Source organism: Aplysia californica, unplaced genomic scaffold (assembly GCF_000002075.1).
Source record: "Aplysia californica isolate F4 #8 unplaced genomic scaffold, AplCal3.0 scaffold00128, whole genome shotgun sequence".
NCBI lineage: Eukaryota > Metazoa > Mollusca > Gastropoda > Aplysiida > Aplysiidae > Aplysia > Aplysia californica.
Genome location: NW_004797398.1, coordinates 966044 through 979048, shown reverse-complemented (window position 1 = coordinate 979048; position 13005 = coordinate 966044). Strand labels below are relative to the sequence as shown.

The following is a 13005-nucleotide window of genomic DNA, read 5'->3' as shown; positions in this document are numbered from 1 at the left end:
ACCATCACCCTTTCCTCCGGAAGAGTTTTTTTGTCAGGGTAACCATTTTGAAAAAGCGTTCTTCCGAAATTTATCCCAAAACTTGCTAGTTTCACTTTGAATTTTTATAACTCAAGTAGAGTAACTCTGTTCGCAAAGAGTGCGCTTTTGTGAAGAGGGCGCCACCAAATTTTGAGGACACTTTTTTAATTGGCTCAAAGAGAGAAGTGGCCTATCTTGTTATGTACTATCTTTGGTGTTATACAGAATCTTTGCCAATAAACCGCTGTTATCGAGTACGTGATCGAGTATCGAGCGCTCCCTCTGACAAGCTATCTTTTGTTTACAACGAGAGTGCACTCGTGTATGACCTGGAAACCCCGGAGTGACCTGTAGACCCACTGTCTGAGTGAACACTGCGAAGAGTATAAATCGTTATCTGACGACAACAAGCAAAGTTCGCAGGATCTGATGCGATTTCATCATCGTCAGTGGCAGGGCGAAGAAATTTAGAGAATCTACTAGACTCTAGAATAGATCTATTTGAAGTGACCCACGTTTTGGCGTCGTCATGGCTGACAGTACTGACAGCAGAAGAAAACAACTCCAGCGATTGGACTCGTCCATTGATAACAAACTCAGGTTGGCCGTCATAAAAACAAAAATAGGTCTAAATAAACAGATTATAAAATGTGTAATATATTTTAGATTCTAGATCTAGAATCTAGATCTAATCTAGGACTAGATCTATATCTATACTAGATCTAGATAGATCCAGAATCTAGGTAGGAGATCTAGATTTAGATCTAGAATCTAGATTAGATCTTAGGTCTTAGATCTGGAATTTTTTACTTTCCCTCCGGTCTTTACAGTTGTTCATTTTGAACTCTACTAGATATCTAATATTGATGCTCTCTCTCTTGCCCTTTTTAACTCCCAGTGGAGCATAGGCCATCAACAACATTACTCCAGCGAAGCCTGTCCTGAGCATCCTTTTCTATCTGTTTCCATGATGTCCCCGTTTTTTCAATTTCCGCTGATACCGCTTGCCTCCATGTCATCTTAGGTCTTCCCTTCTTACGCTTTATCGTTGGTGGGGGCATATCCCTGGATAACATGAAGGTTGATGTCTTTCTTCCGTGAACGGAATTCATCTGATATTAGTCGCGGGCCCTCTGCTTTCCATCCTATCAAAGCCCGCTTGGCGTGTGTTGATAACAGAATACCTACTCCTTCTGTCCATCTCGTCTCACAGAGACCCAATATGTCCAGTTGGTAGCCCTCCATCTCTCTTGCAACCTGCAGTGCCTTCCCTGCCTCGTACATTGTACCTACATTCCAGGTGCCAAGTCTGGTGGTTTTTCTGGTCGACAGGAGGTTTCTCGGCTTGGTGGCTTCCTTCCAGCTTTCACCACCCTGCATCATTCTACACTCCCTACTCTCTCCTCTCCTCGGTGATGAAGGTCCTCCATCTTCCAGAACTGGCGGTCGTGTTGTTTTTGCTGTTGATGTTTTTGTAGCTGCTTTTGTTTTATGGGAAAGGGCTGCTAACCCTTTGCCCAACCGACCTTAGTCGCCTTGTACGACATGCGCGGTACGGATACTGTGGTCCTATTCTTTGCTCCCCTGTCTCTTGGGCAAGGCCCCGAGAACCACACGGGTGAATATTGATGCACTGAACACGAATATCAATTACTTCATTTCCTTTGCAAATTGATAGATATCTAGATCTAGACTAGTTTTTGAAGTATTTGATTGTTCTTTAAAATCTTGATCTATATCTAGATGTCTAGATTTCTAGGTCTAGAACTAGTTCTCGATCTCGATAGACATGCTTTGGACAAATTGGGAGGGGGGGGGGGGGTAAAAGAAAATCTGGGGGGTTACAGTGGGGCCCCCTGTTTTAACCAGTAATTTGATATAAATTACAGTTTTTAGATTTGAAAACATTTCTTTTTGTAGAGTCTAGAATCTAGATATAATATATCTAGATCTAGATATCTAGTTTAATTGAACTTTGTTTTGGTTGCACAGTCTACTGTTCGCTTCCTTAGATTTCTACTTTCCTCTTTAAAAAAAATAATAAATGACATTCATTTTAATGTCAGGTTGGTGATGCTTGACATTAGCCATATAATTCACCCAGTGCCCATTAACACGATTGGTTCGGTTTGCTAGCCAGATTGTGATTGAGGGTACAAAGCGCCTATCTTGGCACAAGCCGACTGCCCACTTTGTTGCCTAAAAAACGAATGCTTTTGTTTTCAGGCAATGAGTCGAACGATCAGTTTGTGTGAGAGAACCGATTCCCCATGGCAATAGGCACTCCATTAGTTGCACAAAATATTTTTTGATAGATCTAAGGCAAGTGTTTTACTTCGCAACTGCATAAATAATGTCATATGAGTATGCAGGACACATTTATTTTAACACATTTTTTATGCACTTTCAGTTTGGCCGGAATTAATTGTGAATTTTGTCCAGGTCGTAGCCGAAGCTTACTCTAGTATCAAGTTTGGGACCACCAACGATCTTTGTGTAACTAAACAAGTAACTTGCGCACGGGATCTCCGAGATTTTTCGGCCTCCGGCTATCCAAGAAGGTTACGTGTTAGATTGTACTTTAAGTTCAGGGATGTGGCTGGGAGACAGTATTCCTAACAGTAGGGCCTAAGGAGCCAAGAGGAGCATTAGAAAGAGTCTGGAGTAGGCCCTAAAGGAGAGAGGGGCCCAGATTCTAGAGGAGGGTGGGGGTGGGGAGTGGAGACAAAAACAGAAATGAGAATGACAGTGCATGACAAGAGAACATGGAAGGAGGCAAAAGGAGACTAAATTTAGAGAAGACATTTTTTCCCATTGCTGTCAGGTGTCTATTGAATGAGAGGCGAACACCGTACCTCTAGACCACGAGAGCCCCTGATTTTCCCATACATTTTGGCGAAATGTTTCAATTGATGTGTTAATGAATGTTTCTGAAATGGAAGCTGTCGAAAATAAATAAGTTTTCAAATGCATCCATTGTCTGTTATTTCGATAGAAAACTGCCAGTTTGCAATATGTTTGGTTGGCAAGATGCTAGAAACATTTTGGATGATTATATAGTCTTATGAACAAAAGTGGGCCGTGTTATTTTTTTTCCTTCTTAACTGCTACTTACTTGCCCTACCTTTTCCATTACTTCTACTTTCTTTGCCTTGAACTTTCTTTTACTCAACCCTATTTGCATTACCCAAATTTCTTTACTCCTCCTTATGTGGCAGACTTAGTGAAAAATTTGGAAAACATGTCCATGCTTCTCCAAACTCTATCTAATATGTATTATAATATGATATATATCTATAATTTTAATAGTTCGACATAGAGCTACGAGTCTATTGAGTCTATTAAAACATTTTTAATGTAATTTATCAGCAGAAGGGGAGGTCCATCAGAAGTTTCATCAGTGATGATTATGCTTTATAGATTTCTTAGAAAGTTCCCATTTAGAATTTTTTAGGCTGAGGATGGAGAAAATTTTACAAGATGTGTTGCGGTTATTGAAACAGTCTTGCAAGGAGGGAGGGGGGGGGGTGTTTGGTGAAAAAGAGCTTTGTGCAAATATCTCACATGTAACTGAACCAGTTATCTAATTTTGTGGTTTGTAAAGATTCTTAGAGGCTTACGTTTAAAAACTTTTATATTTTTCGAGAATTCAGCATTTCTCGCTCGTAGTGTTATGTACCTTATTCAATTTTCATCGTAAGCCAGAACTTTTTATGTCAAGTTGCCCTACCAGGAGACCAATTGTGCAGAAAACATCCACTATCAGAGCTACATAACATATGTAAGTTTAGAATGCACCCAACACTTATACAACTTTGTCAGATATAGTAAAAAGCAGATATTTCGTCGTTTCGAGAAACATCTTAGTTCACGACTGCGTCTTTTCCCTAGTTTTCCCAGGCCAACACACATACATGTACATATAATTAACTGTACTTTGATAGTTTGATACTTTGTCTCCTCATCTCGCTGATTACCACCCAGTTACTTTGGATTTTCCCCCAAATATGATGGCAAAGTGTTAATCCAATGTTTCCCAAAAGTGATCTTGATCAGGACTGTTATAATGTGCATAGTGATGATTTTGAGAGGGCTTGATAACTTAGTTATGTAAAGAAGTGCCAGTGAATACATTTGGTGGATTTCTATCGAGGAAAGGATTTTGAGCATCACTATGTACATAGTATTTCAAGCTTTTTCAGGTTTGTTTTTCACTGTATAAAGTTGCAACTCCTGTATCTTGATCAAGTTGCATCTACACTTTCAGGATTATATAAATTTATTGTTATGTTTTGTTGTTATTTCAAATTGTTGCAAAAATATGTCTGTTCCTTGCTTTCAGCTTCACTTATGAAGATGTGGAAATGATTGCTAATCACATTCTGGAGAAAGTGAAATGCAGACCGAAGCTGGGAATCATCTGTGGGTCAGGTCTGGGCAAGTTGGTGGATCTTGTGGAAGATAAAGAAGTCTTGCCCTACCAGGAGATACCTGGATTCCCTGTCAGCACAGGTAGGTAGTTTATTGTAATAATCGCATTTATATAGCGCATATCCACGCTCCACAGCATGCTTTATGTGCTTTACAACTAAACTCGCACAAAAAAGTCAAGGAACAAAAATTCAAAGAAAGATTACTGAATAACAGTTTAACCGAATTTATTCATTTTTTTCACAAAAGATGCTTTGGACTCTCTAGATTAAGTGTGAACAATTTCAGATTTCAACAACAACGAGAAAATTATGTAAAATGAGTTTAAGTCACACTGGTCGGATTTCAAAAGTCTGAACAGCCAAAGTTCTTCATGAACATTGTCAATAGTTGATGTAGCCACTTCGTTTGATCAAAAACTCAGCACAGCGTCGATGCATGGACAGGACATGCCTTTGGAGAACTTGTTGGGGTATGTTCTGCACTCCTGGACGAGGTAGCCCAAGAGTTGTTGACGGTTTTGTGCAGGGGGGTGGTTGTCCCTTATCCACCGGTCAAGGTGATCCCAAATGTTCTCTGTTTCGGTTCAAATCCGGACTACAAGCTGGTCAGTCCATGCAGGTGACAGCTCACTGCTCACTGCTGCAGGAAGTCCCCCACGACGCGTGCGAGATATGGCGTGGTGTTGTCGTCCTTCAATACAGCCTCGGGTCCAATCTGCTTCAGGAGAGGAACAGCAAGGGGACGCAGGATTTCCTCCCTGTACCTAGCCGAGGTCAAATTGCCCTGTATATGGTACACGGGGTCCTGTGGTGAGCTGAGAAGCCTCCCTATACCAGAACGGACCCTGCAAGTAGGGCACCACCTGCTGGATGCACTCAGGGTGGAACAGCTCTCCTCAGCGCCTCCAGATGTGGGCTCGCCTGTCTGGGTGCAGCAGGTTGAATCTGGATTCGTCCGAGAAGACTACCTTGTCCCACTGACAATGTGTCCACTGTTATTGGCGAGCTGCTTTGTTGGGCGGCGTGTGCCTTGGGCGCCTGGCAGGGACTCAAGAAGCTAACCTGGCTCTATGGATACGGTTCCTTACCGTCTCCTCGCTCTCGTGGACATTGGCTGTCACCCTTAGTTGGTCCCTGATGCCGTTTGCAATGGTGGTTCGTGACGTCACAGCCTGTTTGACGATGAACCGGTCGACGCTGTTGTTGGTCAAACGGGGCGATCCTGGTCGAGGTCTGCCCGGGACCCTTCCGGTCGCTCGCCATCGTTCTTGCAGCCTCTATATGACTGATGGAGACACCCCAAATCAATGTGCAACAACTGGGAACTTGGAGCCATCTTGGACCAGGTAATGGCTCGTCCTCTGTTGACGTCAGGCAGCGAGTGTTGTTGGACCATCGTGTTGTAATGAAACATGGCAGAAAAACGCTGGCTTATAAAGGGTTGTAAGTGAGCAATCTTCACAGCTAAGACATCTGTTTAGCATGTGCCAAGCGTAGTTTTAGCTAACAGTCCCTATGCCAATGTTGCTGAGTCAGAGAAATTTAGCCCATTTTTCATGCTTTTCGGCTGTGTTTCAGAATGCCCTGCGTCGTCGCTGTGAAGCTGGTGCTGGCAAATTTGCCGTACAGGCAAACTGTGTCTTGTCGTCAATGCGTGTGCCAAGTTTGGTAGACTGATCATTACGGGTTTGTGAGATATTAAAGTTTGAATTTGACAGGTGAAAACACAAGCTGTTCCTTGACTTTTTTGTGCGAGTTTATTATTACCCCAACAGACCCTTGTACACTCAGATAATTTCTCGGCTTCTCTGGAAGCTTACAGTTAAATGCTAAAATACTAACTAACTGACAAGATCTTTCCCTGTCTGTAGCCCGTCACCCATTCCCAGCTGGGTGAAGTGAGGGTAATTCTTGTAAAGCACTTTTCCCAAGGGCACAACTTTGGGCTTCAGGTGGGATTCGAACCCATGACCTCATTGTTGTGAGTTCAAGAGCCTAACCACTAGACTATCGACACCACAAGTTGTTTAAACAGTCTAGAAAAATAATTTGTGGATTCCGCCCACACACCCACTCGCAAAATAAAGACAGAAAGGTTTACCATTTCCATGCAAGTAGTAACAACTGCAGCACACCTGCACTTATCACGACATGGCATTGGTCAGAAGGGCGAGTGCAGAGCTGTCGATGGATCGATAACAACAACAACAACCATGCAAGTAGTATGCTAGCTTGGAGTAAGAGATAAAATTAAGGAAAAAATGGCTGCCAAAGTTTGGTGATTTCTAAAGCTTGAGTGTTCCTTGGAAACTGCAAATTTACTTTTTTTTCATGCCTTTAATTAATGTTTTTTAGTAAATTCCACAAAGAAATATGTTTTTAAATGGATAAAAAAAATGCTCAGCCAAAAAAAAGAAAATTTGAAAAACTTACACTGCAGCTAGAAAAATGCTGGTTTCTTTTACTTCATTATCTTGACGAGCGCCTGATTTCACCTCAATGCCTTACGTTACATGAATAATGTTTAAGTTTAATGTTTCTGCCTCCATCCATATATGTTTTTATTCTACTTCACTCCTTAATCTGGGTCTTGTGCTCTTCCTTCAAAAGGACATGCTTGTGTCTTGTAGGATGTTTTAAGTTTAGTTGGTCAAACAGACTCTCTAGTAAAGAAATTCCCTCATCGTCAGTGCCTGGCCATGAAGGAAAACTGGTATTTGGTCAGCTGAGAGGCAAGTCCGTTGTGTTGATGCAAGGCCGGGCTCACTGTTATGAAGGATACACTCCACAGAAGGTAGGACATGAGGAGATAAGATGTTCGTTTTAGTTTAGATTTATTAAGAGGTTTTACAGCACTTGCAACACATTTTGGTGACATGAGAGTAGAAGATTAGAGTTGTTACTAGAGAATAGCATGCAAAGAAGCGAAGGAGGAAAGATAATGGCGACTGATGTGTTATGTTTGAAGGAGCAAACCACACTAGGGTGCCTGCCAACCACCCACAGTATGAGGAGGGAAAGTTGTTGTGCTGAGTACACTGCCAGATTTGGCATTTTATCTGAGAAAAATGACATTTATATAGGGGGAAGAGATTCAAGATACATTACTAGTTTTGGATCACTCTTCTTCCAAATTTAATGAAAAGTCACCCAGAAATAGTTTATTTCCTATTTCATGATGACCTGTAACTGAAATTTCAAAGTTAAGATTTAAAGGTAATAAAAATCTGTTCAAGCTTTTGTTTTAGTTGAGGTTTTTCGGCGCTCGCAACTGCATAAGATCATATGAGCGCCAAGAGGTGGATGTCAACAGAGAAGTCCTTACAAGGAATCAGACTTACTCTGCTCACCTCTCTAGCTTCAACAGCACAAAGTCTGCTTCGACTATCATGGCACCCTGGAAATAATGGGTCACAAGAGTGTGACAAATATACGAAAGAAGTAGAGGGAAAAGTCCACATTTCATCCGTTTGAAGTTTTAAAGCTGCTGTACTTGACCACGAATAGGTGTAATTTATATAAATTGTTTTTGTTTATAATACAGATTGGTTAATTAAATTTTCAGTCGAACCTGCATTAACAGAAACCTGTGTAAAACAGAAACTTGTCTTAGCGGAATCTCCCAGCCCCCTTGATACATTCCTCTTTTATTACCTGTGTAAAACTGAAACCTGTCCAACGCGGAAACGGAAAGAAAAATCCGCTCCCTTCCAATGGTTTTACCTGTCTAAGATGGAAATGTTTGGTTCCGTCCGCTGGCTCTACTCTAAACTTAAAGCCAAGGAGTAAGGGTGCAATTTGAGGGTAGATGTTACCCCATCTATGTGAGCCCTGAACGATGAAGATGGTCAGGGTGATGTGGGTAATAAATCTCACAAGTGCCAGTGAAAGTGCTCGAGTGGCACTGCTGCTCGGAAACTTTCATTGGTAGCCAGAGGTGTGAAATAAGTTTAACCAATGCCTGCCGTTCTAATCGTACAGCCAGCCGAGAAAAGAGTTCCTCGAATAATTGTTACATGGCAGTAAGGGGTGGCATTGGTTGACTGTGCTTATTACACCGATGGGTTGGGCTAAGGGTAGAAGCAAAGGAGATGTTCAAACCGTTCTGTTTTTAATAGGTCAAACAGTGGTCCTATAAAATGCACGCTCTGGTGGTAATTGGATAAATAAGACTGATGCGTGTCATTATTAGAGAGGATAGCAGCTGAGAGGTGGGAAGTTTTGACCACTTGAGATTGCTTGCTGACCGGACAAGCGATCTTTGATCCCATTAGCTGGGCCTTTGAACCCCCCTCCCCTCCATATCCCCACTAAATTCCCCTGTCTAAGAGGGAATTTTTTTTCTGGCTCTCTTGCGGTTCTGTCTTACATATGTTCGACTGTATTATATGTTGCCCTTTGATTTCAAGGGAGATAATACAGGGGGGCTACGAAATTTAGACCGATATAAAATAATACATTTTGTTACGTCCCCTGCTTTCTCCCCTTCCAACGCCAATCGCCCTGTTTGTGAAAACTACGAGGATTTGTGGATTATCACACTGATTGTCACCAATAAATACCATAAAGCAAAATTAGAATAAATGTATGTAAAACAATAAATTCTGTTGTGTCCCTTGTTCCACCCTTCCCCTCCTCCCTTTTCACAGATCACCCTGCCTGTGAGAACTATGAAGATGATGGGGATAACCACACTGTTTGTCACCAACGCAGCCGGAGGTGTCAACAAAAAGTACAATATCGGGGACATCATGATCATCAAGGACCATGTCAACTTGGCTGGATTTGCTGGTGTTAACCCCCTTGTTGGGGTTAATGACGAAAAGTAAGCTGTAGTGGAGAGTATGTGATCTGTGGGTGCGAGAGGCTAAACTACCCTGATTTGTTGATTTGCAGTCTGTTAGTTCGCTTTGCTTTTTCCTAACTCTAAATGGCTGCAAAGAGATATATCTTTTGCTGTGCCAAAGTGTCTGAAAGTGACTATAAAGACATTTTGGGATGTATCTATTTTGGGATGCCTTGAGTAAATGTATATTTTGACTTTTAGTAAAAGTTACGGCACTTGCAACATAATAAGCTCATATATGTGCTGAAGATTAGAGGTGTTATGAGAGAGTAACAAATTCAAAAAAAGAAGGAGGGGAGATTAGGAGGATATATATGTTTGATAGGAAAGGAGCAAACCACACCAGAGCACCCACCAACCACCCACTCACAGTGTTTGCTGATCTCGATACAGTGTAATCGGTCACAGTATTGACAGAAGTAATTTCAGCACTAAGAGGGCATTGTCTGATTTGCTACAAACTGTCATGTTACTGACTATTTGCATAATGGAATTATTTGTCCAGATCAAGGGTCAGCTCTGTTTTCACTCATTGTTGTCCTTCGGAAGAGCTTGCTTCTCAGTAATTGTAAGGGGAGGGGCTGATGTTCAGTAAAAAGTACAGTACTAGGCTCACCTGCCAAAGTCTTTGGATGCTTTTACAGGTTTCCCCCCACTCCCAGACAATTAAAAGGGACCCAAAGGTTGGAAAAATTTGCATGTCTCTTTCATGTAATGGGAATGTGTGGGTGGTTGGCAGGCCTCCTTCTGTTTTTTCTGTTTGTTACTCTCTAACCCCTCTAATCTTCTGCACTTATATGACCTCATTGTGTTCCAAGTACTGTGAAATTCTTACTGAAACTAAAATGTCTGGTATCTATCATATAGCCATCCTGTTCAGTTCTTCTGTTGGCCTGTACCGCTCTACACTGCTAGAGGATGTTGTGTTCTACAGTTTGGTTTGCTTCTCCACATCAGCATTTTGGTTATTGTACTAGTTTAAAACATGTACACATGTGTTGTTTATATCTTGTGTGTTGTGTTATTAGTCTGAAGATTATCACTTGTACTTGGCTTGACAGCTCTTAATTTGAAAATAATTTCAAGACTTGTTCTTGGCTGGACAGCTTACGGGAGTTGTTTAGTTTCTCTATTGTGCTTTAATTTTATAAGATAATGTAAAATTTTTTTTTTTAAAGTGAAAGAGAAGTAGCAGACTTCACTGGACTACTTGTTTGTCCAATGTTCAAAAGCGATTCATTTTTTAATCTTGTAAAAACTTGAATTGGTGTGAGTGAAAAGAACCTTTGAATTTGGTTAGTGGCTGCTTGTAATTAAGTCGAGGAACCAGGTTCCCTTCCAGCAAAATGTACATGTTGACGGTTCAGTTTAAGAAACCTGTATGCTAGATTTGTTTAAAATCCTTTTTTTTCCCTTCTTTTCCGTGGCCACAGATCTTTCTCCATCACATATCTTTTCAATGGGAGGATTGGACTGTCAATAAGTTATTTACACCCCGTCTCGCTAACACAAATAAGCGAGGCCTCTCTATACTCATGTATAAACCTAACGTTTGCAGAGTTCATTCTTTTTATTATTTAAGGACCTTGTTTTACCTGTTACAATTGTAGGTATTAATGCTTTAATAGATCTTCTCATTACTCTGAATCGCACTGCTCCCTCCCTTTCTCGTTAATGTGTTCTTAATTCACGGGGTAGATCAAAATTGTACACACTCTTTCTACCTGCTGATTCCAAGAGTTTAAACATGACTGAACTGTAGGTCTGTCTCAATGGTGAAGCTTCGCTCAAAACACTGCACTGGTGAATTTGCATTTACACACTCAAAACAATCAATACCACAATAAATATGGCTCGACTGAATGACTTATAATCCATAGTAAGAATAAGATTTTTCAAAAGACCGAGTAAAAATTGAGTAGGCATAAAAATTTCTAAAAGATATGGCAAGACACTGAACAAGCCTCTTCGATCACCACTGAGCAGCACCAATTTTTTTCTTTCATTGTATCTTAACACAAAATCAGGAAAAGTGTAATCACCAGTACATTTTTAAAAAGAAAAGATGTGTGGTTTCTCCTCAGATTCGGGCCTCGATTCCCGGCAATGTCCAATGCCTACGATCTTGGTCTGCGACAGCTGGCCCTCGCTAAGGCCAAAGAGATAGGATTCTCTGACTTCGTGCGGGAGGGAGTGTACAGCATGATGGTGGGACCAAACTTTGAGACAGTTACCGAGTGCAAAATACTCAGCTTACTGCTAGTAGATGCCACAGGTGAGTAGAACTGTACCCATTCGACTTACCTGTTCAACATTCACGAGTTTTGCGCTATTCACAGCTATTCAAAGCATAGTACAGCCATTTGAATGCTATGTGATTTTTATAGATAATGGATTTTGACTCGTTTTTCTCCACCTATTGTAGAATTAGAGCATATTGTATAGCTAAAATCATTTAACTAAATTCTGTAATTTGTACTAGATGATTAGGAGACGGAGTGAAAAGTAGAACCAACAAGAGTTATAAATCATGCCTGTAGGATGTTTTCACTGCTCTTCAGTATTCACTAATCACACCATGAATAAGGGGTTCTCATAGTCGAGATGTTATGGTGTTCGCCTCTCATTCAATAGGTTCCCGGTTCGAATCCGGATAGCAAAGAAAAATTTTCTTCTCTAAAATTTTCTCCTTTCACCGTCTTTCCTGCTCTCTAACCATTTTCTGTCATCTGCTTTTTTCTCCACTTTCTGCCCCTACCCCCTCACCTCCTTTGCTCTCTCCTCTGGGCTACTGACTCTTTCTGCAGCCTTTTTACTGCTACTCCTTGGCTCCTTCTTACTCCTGTCTTTCAGCCACACCCCTGGTTTTATGATAAGATCTAACACCTAGCCTTCTCGGATCAGAGCGAAAAATCTTGGAGGTCCGATATGCAAGTTGCGCACATTATAGAACCCTTGGTGGTCTAAAATCGATAAGAGTAGGCTTCAGCCAACACCCAGGCAAAATTCATAATTTCCTACCGACTGAAAATGTTAAGTGTGTCCCCCACACTCATATGACCTTATACAGTTGCGAGCGCTGTAAAACACTATAAAAAAGAATAATAAAATAACCCCACCATAAATTCAAGGGCACTTGGCTCATGATGGGCAGTGAATGTTTTTCCAAGAAATTTACAGTGCCTTCCTTTATTAGAAATTCAAAGCATTTTGAATGGTGATGTGATATCGTTGTATCGCGCTGTTAATAAATAATTGGTGAATGTTGAATAGGGGAAGTTGTGGATGGATTTATTATTACATAAGAAAAACCCCCATTTATATGCAGTATTCGAATAGCATGAGTAGTGATATCACGCTACGAAGTGTCGATGAATTTTTATTTCTTCAAAATTGCACAGCCGTTTAATTTAGGTAAGACACCCTTTGTGGGGCAAATATGTACTCTTCTCTGAACCTTTCCTTGAGTTTTAGAAAAATATAGTTTTGGATTTCAATGAAAAATGGCCTCTATTCTGCCATCTAAAGCAGAGAAACGTAAGTGTAGATTTCATGATTTTGAGAATAAAAGTGGGAAAAACCTTTGACTCTCATTATAGAGATCAGTCCCTTAAGTAGTTTTATCTTTTGAGAACTGTTTCGTTTGTAGATATTTCGTCCTGCCTCTGACACATGAAGGATATTAGCAAGACTAGTGTAACAAAT

At 40.9% G+C, this 13005-nt stretch overlaps 1 protein-coding gene across 4 annotated transcripts in view; it reads left to right on the top strand.

Moving 5' to 3' along the window:
• The window catches only part of LOC101845617 (purine nucleoside phosphorylase), a 104757-nt gene that overhangs the window by 53247 nt on the left and 38505 nt on the right, over positions 1-13005 (top strand). For 3 of the 4 annotated variants that reach the window (XM_005096416.3, XM_005096415.3, XM_035969233.1), the window contains exons 3-6: positions 4364-4533; positions 7145-7248; positions 9104-9279; positions 11385-11575. In XM_005096416.3, coding sequence (XP_005096473.1) covers positions 4364-4533; positions 7145-7248; positions 9104-9279; positions 11385-11575 — 641 coding nt within the window. Of the gene's footprint in view, positions 1-208; positions 622-4363; positions 4534-7144; positions 7249-9103; positions 9280-11384; positions 11576-13005 lie in introns of those variants that run through there. The other variant, XM_005096414.3, reaches the window with a different exon arrangement.